At 36.5% G+C, this 14,359-nt stretch overlaps 1 protein-coding gene and 1 non-coding gene across 2 annotated transcripts in view; one reads left to right on the top strand and one right to left on the bottom strand.

Moving 5' to 3' along the window:
* The window catches only part of AGBL1 (ATP/GTP binding protein like 1), a 503,271-nt gene extending 492,058 nt beyond the window's left edge, over positions 1 to 11,213 (top strand). Inside the window, 2 exon segments of the mRNA XM_036843717.1 lie at positions 8,562 to 8,588; positions 11,027 to 11,213. Coding sequence (XP_036699612.1) covers positions 8,562 to 8,588; positions 11,027 to 11,213 — 214 coding nt within the window.
* On the bottom strand, positions 6,678 to 6,784 carry LOC118891367. The gene has a single exon (XR_005018951.1). It is a non-coding gene; the product is annotated as a U6 spliceosomal RNA (small nuclear RNA).
* Positions 11,214 to 14,359: the final 3,146 nt, after the last annotated feature.

Here is a 14,359-nt window from a genome sequence, read left to right as displayed (position 1 = left end):
AAGGCAATCACAGAGGACTTAGCTGTCTGTTGTGTCATTCATGGCTTAAGCACACATTTACCAATAAAAGACCCAGGGAAGGTCCAGCATGGAAATAAAGGACACATTTGAAATCCAGCCCACACCTTCAGCCCTGCTGTTTCCATGAATATAGGGCCTTTTTGCAGTTACTAAGGAAACAATTGTCAGTAATGGATTAGGAAGCCGGGGCTGAAAGGATGGATACAGAGGGGCTTTGTACACAGGAGCCCATCAGATGGAGTCTGGCAGAGACATCAACATGCTTCGCGATTGATTTGGTCTTCAGTGTGAAAGCATTAGAGTCCATCTGATGGGGTCGATAAGCAAGGAAGCCGAGGAGCCCCTTCCACCAGCTTTCTCGCTTTCTTCTCTGCCATCTATTAGAGTTCACAGATCTGCATGGCTGGATTGGCTCAGTTTTAACTTCTCTGCTGGGTGCATGTCAGGACAAAGGATGTACAAACTTAATTCATCTCACAACCTCTCCAAACTCATTTAAAACTCTAAAAGTCACTGTCTCTCAGCTCACGCTGGCAGTTTGTAAAGATTCTGATAATGTTTCTGGGGACAGTACCAAGGGAGTAGATTTCTTGTTGCTATATTTTTACTAGACCTTAAGATGTTTAACCCCAAAATGAAAATAGGCACAGGCTCAGTGACCCAAAGGAAATAAGGAGAATCTAGAGGATACCAGGTAATGTGTGTGAAGGAAGAAGCAGGTACTCAAGAAAGTCAATGTGACTAACCAGCTTTATTCTTTGTCTTTTGTCCTGATTAAATATTTAAATTCAAATATTTGATTTAATTTTAACTTAACTAAGGAATTATTAAAATGAATTTTAATTTTACTTATAAATTTAAAATCACATATAAAATAATATTCATTCAGATATACTATTCTTTCCAGGCTTAGGTGCATTGCTTAAGGAAATATGAGTGAAAAAGCAATAACTTATTTTTATGACTAAAAATAAAGTAAGGAAAACGAACAAGGAAAAAAATTAAAGTAGGTACCCTCATCATCATGCATTTCTAACTACTTTTAACATTTTTGTACATGTAAATTGTTTAAAAATTTTTAAATAAAATTAGGATCACAATGGATATACCACACTGTAGTGGATTTATAGCTTGTAATACTATATTGAATTAAATAATGCCATTTGCAGCAACATGGATGGACCTAGAGTTTATCATACTAAGTGAAGTAAGTCAGACAGTGAAATATGGATGTCCTATGATATCACTTATGTGTGGAATCTTAAAAAATGATACAAATGAACTTATTTACAAAACAGAAACAGACTCACAAACTTAGAGAACAAATTTGTGCTTAACAAAGGGGAAAGGTTGTGAGAGGAGGGATAAATTAGGAGGTTGGGATTAACATATACACACTACTATATTTAACATAGGTAATCAACAAGGACCTACCTTATAGCACAGGGAACTCTACTCAATACTCTGTAATACAGTAACCTATATGGGAAAAGAATCTGGAAAAGAATAGATATATGTATATGTATAACTGATTCACTTTGCTGTACACCTGAGACTAACACAACATTGTAAATCAACTATACTCTAATATAAAATAAAAAATTTAAAAAAAAGAAATTAAAGCATTCCACATATACTTAAAAAAATACTCTATTGTGAAATTATCCCCATGGTGTTGTCTCTTCAAAGCACATCATAATATTAATACTCCATGATGTGAATATACTCAAGCTTATTTGACTAGTAATATACTGGTGCACATTTAGGACTTTCTTGTTGTTCTTCTTACGATTATTTTCTTAATAATGATTTCTGGAATTTGAATGAACTCCAAGAACTTAAACATTCTTAAGGCTTTTGAAATATATTTTCAAATTGTCCTTTGGAAATACTGCAACTATATGTACTTCCATTGGTAACAGACTATGATTAGTGCCTTTTTACAGCTGTGGACCAGCAGATCAGTACAATTTAGTGATCAAGGCTAAACCTGAATTGAGAAGCAAATCATGATATTTTATTGTTATAGTAATTTGCACTTTATATCAAGTGAGGTTATTTGTCCCTTTATTAAAATTATGTTTAGTTTGTTGTTTCATTTGTAGTATTTTAGGCAATTTAGATATATTTATATTTTATTTATCCACTCACTAATATTTTCCTTTATGATTTCTTCTTTGGGGATATGCATTGAAAGACCTCCTGGTTTGGAGATGATAGAACGTATAAATCTTTATTTTATTCTTTATTATTGCTTGACTTTTAAATATTTATCCCTTTAATCAAAATTAAATAATTTTGTATTTGTGTTAAGAGTTTTACCTCAAATATTAACTAGTTGTTTTTGTTTTAGCTCCATCATAATCCATTTCCTGGTGAATTGAAAGGCGCTTTTATCATATGCAAACTTTCACATATTCCAGGGTTTTGGTGCTTTCTGTATTCTTCCCTTGATCTGCTGCCATATTTTGCATCAATACCATAACAGCAAATTATTGTAAATGTGTAAGATCTTTTGCCTATTTGTAAAGGAAAACCCTCATTATTATTTTTACTCTTCATTCCAAAATTATTCTGGGATACTTTTGCCACGTATTCTTCTAAAGTGGATTTAGTTTGCCAAGTCTGAAAATCCCCACTGCTGTTTTGATTTCTATGCTTTTACAGACTGATATGAGGAGAATTGTATTGCATGCTATTGGTCTCTGCTGTCCCAGAATTCAGCATATTTCTTCATTTATTTAAATTTTACCTGTTATCTCTTGGTAAAGTCCTGGGATTTATCATATAACCCTTAGAGTATTTATTATTAATTCCATTCCTAGATATTTTAGAGTTGTGTTGCTATTGTGAATGGAATTTTTATTATACTTAATTTATTTTGCTGGTTCATAGAAAGAAAATTGATTTTTGTATATTTAATTTGTTACCTGTCTACTTACTCAATTCTTGCCTTATATCTAATAGATTTTCTGTTTCAGTTGATTCCTTTGGTTTGTTTTAGTACATAATCAGTTTTCAAATAATGATAATGTGATTCCTTCTTTCCATATGTATGACTCATCTTTTCTTATCTTATTGAATTGTTTGGAACCTGCCAAATAATGGTAAATAACAGTAGTGAGAGTATACCATAGTTTTAGTAAGGATTGGGTATGCCAAGTATAATTTTGACTTTTGGTTTTATATAGGCATTTGCTATTAATATTGATAATAATAAATACTTGTATAATGTGAAATGGACCACGTACTAAATTAAATTTTTATATATGTTAACTCACTGAATTATCTCAGCAGCTCCATGAGATAGATAGTGGTATTATTATTATTATTATTCCCATTCTACAGATAAGACAATTGAGGCACTGATAGGTCAAATGATTTCCCCGATGGCCATACAGTTAGCACAGCACTGGGATTGAGACCCTAGCAATCTGGGCTCCAGGCCTGTGTTTACACCTACCATGCCATGCTGCCCTCTCAGGTTTAGTAAGTGCCCTTGTGGGCTCATATACTAAGACTTGTATCAGAAATGGATGCATACAGAAGGTCCTGGGTTTTTTTGTTGTTGTTGTTGTTCTCTTTTCTCTTCTGCCTTTTGATCTCTATGTGTTAACATTTATGTTAGTAGATTTCCTAATAAAACCAACCCCATGTCATTCTTAGAAAAATACTCTCTAGACCATGCTGTATAATTAATTACTTGGCTTGCTGCTTTATTTATGTGCTATAATGATCAGTTTTTTGGTTTTAGGGTTATGCTAATATTTTCCCACTTTTTATTGAGTTATAATTGGCATATAAAATTATATTAGTTTCAGCTGTACAACATAGTGATCTGATAAATGTATGTATTGAGAAATGATCATCATGTTTTGTTAATATTCATCACCACACATAGTTACAACTTTTTTTGTGATGAGAACCTTTAAGATTTACTACCTTAGCAACTTTCAAATATACGATACCGTATTATTAACTATAGTCACTATGCTGCACATTACATCCCCAGGACTTATTTTACAGTTGTAAGTTTGTAACTTTTGACCACCTTCACCTATTTTGCCCACCTTCCACCCGCCCGCCTCTAGCAACCACCAATCTGTTCTCTGTATCAATGTTTGTTTTTTCAGATTCCACATATAAGTAAAATCATACAGTATTTGTCTTTCCCTGATTTATTTCACTTAGCGTAATGCACTCAAGGTCTATCCATGTTGTTGCAAATGTCAGGATTTCCTTCTATTTTATGGTTGACTACTATCCTAATATATCTATCTATATCTATACCTATATCTATATCACATTTTCTTTATCAATTTGTTCATTGATAGATACTTAGGTTGTTTCCATGTATTGGTTATTGTAAATAATAGGGTTACAACAATATTTTAAAAGAAATTCTGAAATTTTCCTTCTCAATGTGTGGTCTGTGTTTAATTCTTTCTCTTCCTTGGGTTTATCTTCCTGAGGCCCTCACACATAAACAACATTTTTCAGGCACAGTATTTTCTCCTCAATTCTGTATGTTGTTGCTTCAATGTCTTTGGTATTTAGTGGTGTGAGCAAATTTTACTATTCACTTTTGATTATTTATAGGGATCTTTATACTTTTTTTGTTCCTTTTCATTAATTATAACACATGTATTTGATGAGCTTGTTTGATCTGCAGACTCAGATTTTTTTTTTAATGTAAGGAATTTCTTTCTTCTTTTTCTTCATGCTTTTTTCCCTCTTTTTCTTTTTCTTGACTTCTGTTATGATTCCCATACTACCTAGTCTGAAAGTCCAAGATCACTTTCCCTGAATCTGTTCTACAGTTCTTATTTATGTATTTAACTTGTCTTGTTTATCTAGTTTTCCCTTGAGATATTGGAAAATTTCTCAAAGCTGTCCTATATAAAATGAATTTTATTTTCTGCATCACACAGTTTGTTAACTCTTTCCAATGGCTTTTAACTTAGAAATTGTACTTTCCATCTCAATATTACAATCTCTTCTGTGCTCTTATTCTCTCATCATGCCTTTTGCTACACTTTCACCAATGCAATATACTCTTGATTCTTTCCAAGAATATAAACAAGAAATGTCCCAGATTTTTCTCATTTCTGGCAGTAAACATACTTGTTTGGTGTCCTTTGAGTGCCACCCTTTTTAACTGCAGTATTTCTACATAGGTGTAACATCTTCCCTCTGTGTATGTTTATAGAGGGTGTTCAATGAAGCCTAGTTTTGTTAAAAAGATAGGCTTTGCCAGACGTTGTTGTAGGTCTTTGGGGCAGATATTAATCCCTATCCACTTATAACTTGGGTTTTGGGACACAAAGAGAGTCCCATGCAAGATGTGAGGACTAACTGAAGACTTAACCACACAAAGCCAGGACCTCCAAAAATGACATTTGCAGTCAGTAAACTAGTGAAACCACAATCTGTGAAGCAAGAAAGTGGGTTGGCCTGACTGTCTTGGCCATTGCTTTGGGTAGAGCAGGAAAAAAATGGAAAAGTCTTCATTCATAATTTCTCAACACAAACCCTCCTTCAAGCAGATTTGGAGTCATATTTCAAGGGTACAGTGTAGCCCAAAAGGCCTCAAGCCAAAGCTTCAGCCTATAATGGTCCTTGATTTGTTGTCCCCAGGTGCCCAGGGGAGGAAAACACAAGTTCTTTCTGGAGGCAAGAACATTAAAATCAATCCACAAAGACTTTCTTTGAATGAAAAGAAATATAAATTTAGAATTTTTGAAAAATCATAAAATATTTGAGCAAACAAGCCTACATTATTGACATTAAACAGAAAAATCAAACCAACAAATGATGCACGCAAAGACTATATTCAAGAATAATCAGGTAGAGAATATAAATAACTGTGTTTTTAGTGTTTTAGAGACAGTTTTTGAGATGGATGAGTTAAAGAGACGGTTCAATGAAGCTGGAGAGAGAATTATTAAAGTGGAATATTTATATAAAATATTCAGAATCACAGTGATAGAAAGAAATAAAAATATGAAAGTAGAGCTAAGAGTTATTGAGGAGATAGGGAATGGGGGTGATAAATTATTCCAAGAGATAATGGGTGACACTTTTCTAGAACTAATGAAAGACACCAATCTTTAGTGTCACTGAATTACACGTAAAAGAAATAAATCTAAATATACTTCAGAATATAAAAGATAAAGAGAAGATCTTACAACCGCTAAATGGAATTACAATAGTTTATTGGCATACTACATATAGCTTTTTAAACATTTTTCTAGGGAGCAATAACTTTAAAAAGTATTTCTTACATGGATGTTTTATTGATATTATAGAGCCCCCTCCCCCAAATGTTTGTGTAATATTGGCAAATCATAGCAATGGTGTCTGAAAGTGTATGTGAGGGTTATTTTTTTTAATGGCTTTTTAAAAACTTTTTGTTTTATATTGGAGTGTAGCTGATTAACAATGTTGTGTTAGTTTCAGGTGTACAGCAAAGTGATTCAGTTATACATATTCATGGATCTGTTCTTTTTCAAATTCTTTTCCCATTTAGGCTGTAACATAATACTGAGCAAAGTTCCCTGTGCTATGCAGTAGGTCCTTGTTGATTATCTATTTTAAATATGGCAGTGTGTGCATGTCAATCCCAAACTCCCAATCTATCCCTTCCCCTGGTAAAATAAAATATGGAATGCTTCACATATTTGCATGTCATCCTTGTGCAGGGACCATGCTAATCTTCTCTGTATTGTTCCAATTTTAGTATATGTGCTGCCAAAGAGAGCATGAGGAATTTTCATTTCTAAATCTTCACCAGAAATCACATCATTATGTGCTTTGGATCTTGCTTTTCACACCTATCATTAGATCATAAACATATTCCATATTGTTAAATTGTTGTTATAATTATCATTTTAGTGACTTCATTATATGCCATAAAATTTATTCCATTATAATTTCCTTAGTCATTTTTTCCTTATTAGATATTTAGACTTTTATTTCTCTCAAATTTTAATTATTATATATAACCTTCATATAATATACATTTTGTACATATGGCTTCACTTTTATTTAGAATCAGTTCCTTAGGAAAAGTTCCCAGAAGTGATATTATCATATCACATAGTCAATGTATTTTGATATGTGCCAGCTTTTATCATGAGTCAGCACTAAATATTACAAATCTGAATATATATATCTACCAATTTGCTGGGTGTAAGAGGCATTTTTATTTAGGTAATAAGATAGAGTATTTTTCCATGTTTGTTTTTTAATTATTTTTCCTCTTTTGCTCACCAGTTATCAGTATTCATGCTTCATAAACTTATTTTTTATGGATTCTGTGTATGTCTTACCAATATGTAATTTTCTGCAATAACATAAATATTAAAATAAGTAATTTTCTGTAATAACACAAATATTCTTCCCATATTAATATTTAAAAATTAAGTGAGGATGAGGTTGGTAGGCAATTTTGGGTTCAAATGTACTTATGAATTTGACTTATTTTGGGATAGTTTATCAAGAAAATTTAATGTGTGTGTGTGTGTGTGTATATATATATATATATATATATATATATATATATATATATATATATATATATATATAAAGAATTGTGCTAGTGAGTTTTGCTTACCAGTGTGATGAAAAGATAGGCGCCTATACTTTCTGGCAGCATTGGTAACTGAATATTGATATGACAGACATTGTTGGCTCACCCAACGCTTGTTTCTAACACTCTTCTGTCTTACATGTCTTTATTAAAGAGGATGAACAAACTAAAATGTTCAGTTACCAGACCATTGTAAAGCTGGAGTTTGCTTTATTATAATACACAGTTCTGGCCAATAAAGTGTAAGCAAGAGTATGCTGTCACCTCCTCCCCCCCACTTTCTCTTTCTCCTTCCTTGAATGATGATGTGCTGGCTGGAGCTACAGCAGCCATATTGTAGTCATGTTGAGAAAGCCAGGAGAATGGCAGATAAAGTGACCCTGATTTTGTTAAGACACTGAAATAATGCCACGAACTTCATAAAACTTATGATACGCAAAAAATAAAGCTCTATTTATGTTTAAGCCACTATAGTCAGGCTTTCTGTCATTGGCTGTGAAAAGCAAATCCGAATTAACACAGCTAAGCTGGGGGAGAGGAAAATTGGGTCTCTGTTTTATTAAGATGCACTTTTAAACTAACCCAAAGCCAGATTTATTTATAAATTTGCTGCTGTGAGTACATGGTAACTGACCAAAGTATATAACAGAATTTTTAAATTTTATCCACCTGTTTCCCCAAACATATCCAGGGAGTGAATGCATCTCCTGGAGCAAAAATAAAATGAGAATTTAAAAAATGCTCATGACATTTAACAATGAGAGAACATAATTTAAAGGCATTCCTCTATTCGTTACTCCGAGAAATGAAGTTTCACTTAACAAATACAATAAGTATCCAAGAGACACTCCATCCATGCCTTTCTATATCCACCCATTTATAACCATTACTTATCCATTTTTAATATATGGACGACATGCCATATGACAGGCTATGTATTCCATGCCAGGGATGTAACAAAAACAGACACTGCTCAGTCCTTGCCTTTGAGGATTTCACTCCAGGCTGGGTGTGGGAGGTAAGAGGAGGCCGTTTGGATAAACAAATGTTTTTGATACTGTGTGAGAGTAAAAAGTATAGAGTACTCAAGTGAAATTCATAGTAGCGGGTGAAATAGAATAAGTGTTACCCAAGACCCCACAGCCAATAAATGGTATAAGTTCCTTTATTCAAGGCCTTCTGGAATAGTCATTTTATAATACCAACCATTGGCTGAAATAAATGGACCAATATCGGAGATATGGACTATTTTTGCATTATGAAAACGCTATCATTTTGTCTGCTGTTGTACAGAAGTTGACTTGTATGAAGAAATTGCCCCTGACCTGGCAATATGGTGCATGCTATGAGATTTATTTCCCCCAGGACTCTTCCTTCTTTTGGCCTGTTGTCTGTTCAGCTGGATGCTGGGGTAACACATGTAAGAGGAGGCCTCCTCCTTCTGACTGAGGAGGAGGGTGTGACCAAGACAGCCCTTCCAGAATGAAGAAAAGCAGCCAGGAAAATGCACAGAGGAAAAGTATCAGCCCTCAGAGCTGTGGCACATGGAAAGAGATTGAGATTTTTCTCTCTCTGTAAAAAAGTGATCTTTTCCATTGACCTAAGGAAAATAACTTGTTGAACACTTCTTTCCCCTCCCACTGCCATTGTTTATGGAACAACAGACTTCCCTTAACTCTGAAGTAATGTTTCCTTTCTTCAGGAAAACAGGTGTCCAAATATTCAGCAAATCACATTTTTAAACAGCTAAAACAAGCTGGGACAAAGTGAGAGAGTGGCATGGACATATATACACTACCAAATGTAAAATAGATAGCTAGTGGGAAGCAGCCGCATAGCACAAGGAGATCAGCTCGGTGCTTTGTGACCACCTAGAGGGGTGGGATAGGGAGGGTGGGAGGGAGACGCAAGAGGGAGGAGATATGGGGATATATGTATATGTATAGCTGATTCACTTTGTTATAAAGCAGAAACTAACACACCATTGTAAAGCAATTATACTCTAATAAAGATGTTAAAAAAACAAAAAATAAATTAAAAAAATAAAATAAAATAAACTTGAGTACTTTACACATTTCTTTATCCTTTTACCTAGAAATTCTTTTGTGACGCTTACAATTTCCGAGCTTGGAATTTTTTTTGCCTTGGGATACTTTTGGCCAATCTTCTGAAATTTTTACTATCACATCCCTGTCTTCTTGATCACTATTCTTTGGATGGAAAATCTATTTTTTAAAATATAATATTCAACAATTGATTCTTTTTCATTTAAGTCAAATGTACTTTATAAACATGAAGACCTCAGGACCACATTGCATTCTGTCATATTAAATATCTTTATAGGATGAAGGAAAGAAAAATTGAGCTATTACTGATCAATATTGGGGGACTTTGAAATATTCCTATCATGACTTGTCTAAGTATATGTAGGGAAGAATTATAATCCCTTTTATGAATGAGAAAATCAAGGCGAATGTTCATATATCTAAGATCACACAGTCAGAAAATAGTAAAATCAGGATTCAAATCCAATTTTTATCTAACTTCAAAAACCATGCACTTTCTACCTCACCATGTAATAGAGTTCCTCCTAGCCTACATAAAGCACTTTGTTGAGTAGTTAAGTCAGAAGTGATTTATGAGGCTCTATTATGTACTAGCTGGGAGGACATGGATAAAGTATCAGTTCTATGGGTCTAAATCCCCTTCTCTGTGGAATGGATACAGTAACAGTATCTACCTCGTAGGACTTTGTTAAGGATTCACTGAGTTAATGCATGTAAAAGGGCTCAGAACAGTACTGGACATAGTAAATGCTCAGTAAAGTTGTTTGTTCATTGTTATTATTATCTGTTAACTTCGTGAATAATAGCATAGCATGAATGTCATGGCTTTGCTTTCATGTTTTATCTTAGTACAGCTGAATAGGTGTTTCTAAATAAATGGTGAATGAGTTTTTTGGTTTTTTTTTTAAGTTTTTAGTGTTTGTAGTGAGAGATCTCCCTCATTCTTCTCCATTGGTTGGCAAATTTATGGGAGAAAAAGGGTATCTCTTAGTAATATCGTTTACAAACTTTTGTTTCAGCTGTGAAACCCTTTTGTAAAATACAGATAGAAGCACTGCTGCTTTATCTAAAGTGGGGGGAAGTGACTCCTGTATCTCCACGCACACCTCCTGCCCTCTAGTTCCCCTACCCGGTCATTGCCGTCTTGGGAGTACTTCTGGGAAATCCTGAAGGTTGATGTAATGCAGACTGAGAACCACTAAGCCACAAATCCCACAGCAAAACACATTGGGCAGTGACTGATAAATACTATTAATTCTTAATTTCTGTGATAAGCCTATGTCCAGGTGTCCTTCCTCTTAATCTCAGATTGTCTTCACTCGGTTTCCATCCTATACTCACTGTTGAGTGCTTTGTTTAACTGACAGGGTCTACAGTTTGGTACCAGTGAACTGGAGGAGATGGGGTCTATGTTCTGCTTGGGCCTCCTCATCTTGGAACTCAAATCTGTAAGCTGCAGCCGTCAGCTCCTGACCTGTGCAGCAGCTCTACTGAATGCTGAGGAGGAGTCTCTGGACCACCACCTCCAGCGGTAAGTTGCTCACTATTTGAACCTTTGTGTTTCCATTGGAGAACATCTGGGAAATGAAAGTCACGCGGACCTATGGGTCTTTGACAAAGAGAAAATATGGAGAAGCTGCCAGATCAAGGTAGGGTAGTACTGCTTCACGGGAACCAGACTCGGGGCATCCTTACTTCCTGCTGAAGACAAGGAAGTGTTGCTTATTTGTACATAAATGCACATATAAAGCTACATACATTTATAAATATGTATTTTTATTAAGTTTTGCTCATGGCAAAGAAGATGCAGCTTAGCGACACATGTGCACATTTACCTATGCTTGTGTTTGCCAGGTATGTGTTTATATGTATACTGATGGAACTTTGGAGTCATTTGCCAGCTAAAAACTGGCAATCTCACTGTGAATATCCAGGCACTTGGCGACAAGAAATGTTTTAATCTTCCCATTCTTTTTTTTTTTTTTTTAAAGACACCAATTGTACTTGAACATTTGTTATTATTATTTTTTTCTTATTATTTATTTACTTATTTTTGGCTGTGTTCGGTCTTCGTTTCTGTGCGAGGGCTTTCTCTAGTTGCGGCAAGCGGGGGCCACTCTTCATCGCGGTGCACGGGCCTCTCACTATCGTGGCCTCTCTTGTTGCAGAGCACAGGCTCCAGACGCGCAGGCTCAGTAGTTGTGGCTCATGGGCCTAGTCGTTCCGTGGCATGTGGGATCCTCCCAGACCAGGGCTCGAACCCGTGTCCCCGGCATTGGCAGGCAGAGTCTCAACCACTGCGCCACCAGGGAAGCCCCCTAATCTTCCCATTCTTACAAAGCCATGTTCTGTCTCAGAATACATGATGGTGATGAATACACTGGCCCAGAGAAACTGACTCACAGCCATGGCAGGGAAAGGCTGGATCTCTGAGAGCAGTGAGGATCTCTAAAGAGTCAGCAGAGGGAGAACTGTTATCTGCAGAAGCCCTTTTGATGCCCTGTACCGTAGACAAGTTGTATTCGGGGGCAAGAAGGGAAGATATAAAGGCCGTGGGAGAGAAGAGAGTATCAGGAAACGTCAGAGGAGTCAAAGAACGCTAAGTCATTGCCCACATTTTGAGCAAAGCCACGGAGCGGGGGATTGAGCTGTTGGGTGAGGAAGTGCCTGCCGGTAGATGAGGAAACATATTGCCATGCACTTCATGTCCCAAGGCAGAGAGAAAACTGCTAATACTGGGGCCTCCTGTTTCTAGCTCATTTTCATTAATTTTCCTCCTGCCGCTGTTAGGCTGCCGTTGCAGTGTGACTTCTCACCAAATGGCCAATCAAGCCCAGAAAGATCTAGCAGTGTAAATTAATACTGCTTTGGAAGGCACTGGTTTCTCTGAGACTTAATTTCCTAAGTGCAATATTTAACTTGCTTATCACACGATGCTATAGATCATAGACTCTGGAGACTTAAGACTTCTTCCCTCCCTAGAGTCACTGTGCCAATTTCGTTTTGACATCACAGCCACTTCCGTCTGTCCCTGCTCCTTCAACACCCCTCAGAGCCCGAAGGCTTGGTGAGCTTGGCATCGTGGCTGATGTCTCAGCTTCTCCCTCTGACAGCAAAGCGCTTCCATCTGCCGGGATATATATTTCAACTTGTCTTTTCATCTTTGCCTTTGCTAAGCTATCCTGGGTGCAGGCATGCCTGCGTTTTCTCTCTTTCCATCTTCCCCCCACCCCCTCTCCTCTGCTGCTCATTGAGGGAAGACTGAGCAGACCTGGCATTGCTTGCTTTCCCTGAATTGATTGTGCCCGTCTGTTTGATCCAGTGCAGTGAGGATTAGTTGCCTGTAAACTGGAACAAGAAGAAATCTATCAAAGAAGTGCCTTTTCTAATTCAAGTCTAAAGAAGTTGATGTCAGGCTCCAAATGCAGTGGCCGCTGTGTGGGTTATCATAAGAACATAGTATTACCTGCCCTCCATGCCATCCCACACAACTGACTAGGAATTTTTCAGTTACAACCAGTCCAGGGATACTGAAGGTTGACGTTTTCCCATGACCTCTGACGCTTCTTAGGCTGGTACGGCTTCTTAAGGGCAGGATACCTACAAAGGGTGTGATTAATCTGTGTGTTTTGAAAAGATTTCAATTAAATTTGAGAGGCGTGGAGCTTGGTGGAGAGCAGCAGGGTGAAAACTGCCTATTTCACCCAAACGTTTGTATCATAATATATTTTTCTACTCATGGAGGCAGGTAATCCAAACAAATCATGGTTCCTGCCCAAAGGACCTGAGAACTACATGGTTGAGAGGGAAATTACACTGAAAATGTCTTGACCCAGAAAATATTCCTGCCAGTAAGTGTATAATCATTAAAGGCTGGCAGAGGGAAACTTAACAAAATAATATTTATTGGTTTGAAACCAGCAGCAAGCTGTTTGAGTACCTTTGATTCGTTTCTGATGAGTAGAACTAAATCATGAGATATAATAATCAGCAGAGTGAATCCTAAGAATTGTGTTAGCAACAGGGGTACTTACTATAATACAAAGGGTGTAACTAATGTTTGTCAGTACAACTCTCCATATGCTTTAGAGGGGAGACCTCTGCTACCCTCCCCCTGACTCCTGCCTCTTTTCCTTGGGTGTGTGGCCTTTATTTGACATAACAGGGTTCTATACTTCAGGAAAATTCTTCTTTTCTTGCAGAGAGGGGAATACTAGAGAAAAAAGGGGGGCTCTGACCTGAAAGTCTGCCTTAAAGAAATGCGAGCACATGTTATTTTGAGGGTCCCTCCGACAACATTAACCCCTGGGAGTGATCTACTGGGAAGATAAAGGCTGGCTGTACGCCGTGGACATCATGTTTTTTGACAATAGGTTTTATGCCTCACTTACCACAAAAACAATTAAAGGGTAGTCAGCATCCACAGAGCAACTCACCGTTTTCCATGAGCAGAAAAAGGGCAGAATGGTGGTTGTTCGCCCAGTGGCTGAAGCTGAAAATGAAGTACATGCACTCTTTGTTTTGGTTTTTCTTCTGTAGCTCTCTTCTTCCCAGTTGCTCATTTAAGAAATGTCTGCAGACTCATTGAGGCGTCTTTAGATCTTCTTGCCGTTCCTCTTTCTTTCTCCTTCCTCTCAGTCTCATCCCTGGAAATAATTGTGTGTGCACTGCAGGAATGCTA

Source organism: Balaenoptera musculus, chromosome 2 (assembly GCF_009873245.2).
Source record: "Balaenoptera musculus isolate JJ_BM4_2016_0621 chromosome 2, mBalMus1.pri.v3, whole genome shotgun sequence".
NCBI classification, from domain to species: domain Eukaryota; kingdom Metazoa; phylum Chordata; class Mammalia; order Artiodactyla; family Balaenopteridae; genus Balaenoptera; species Balaenoptera musculus.
This window is presented reverse-complemented; position numbering and strand designations above follow the sequence as displayed.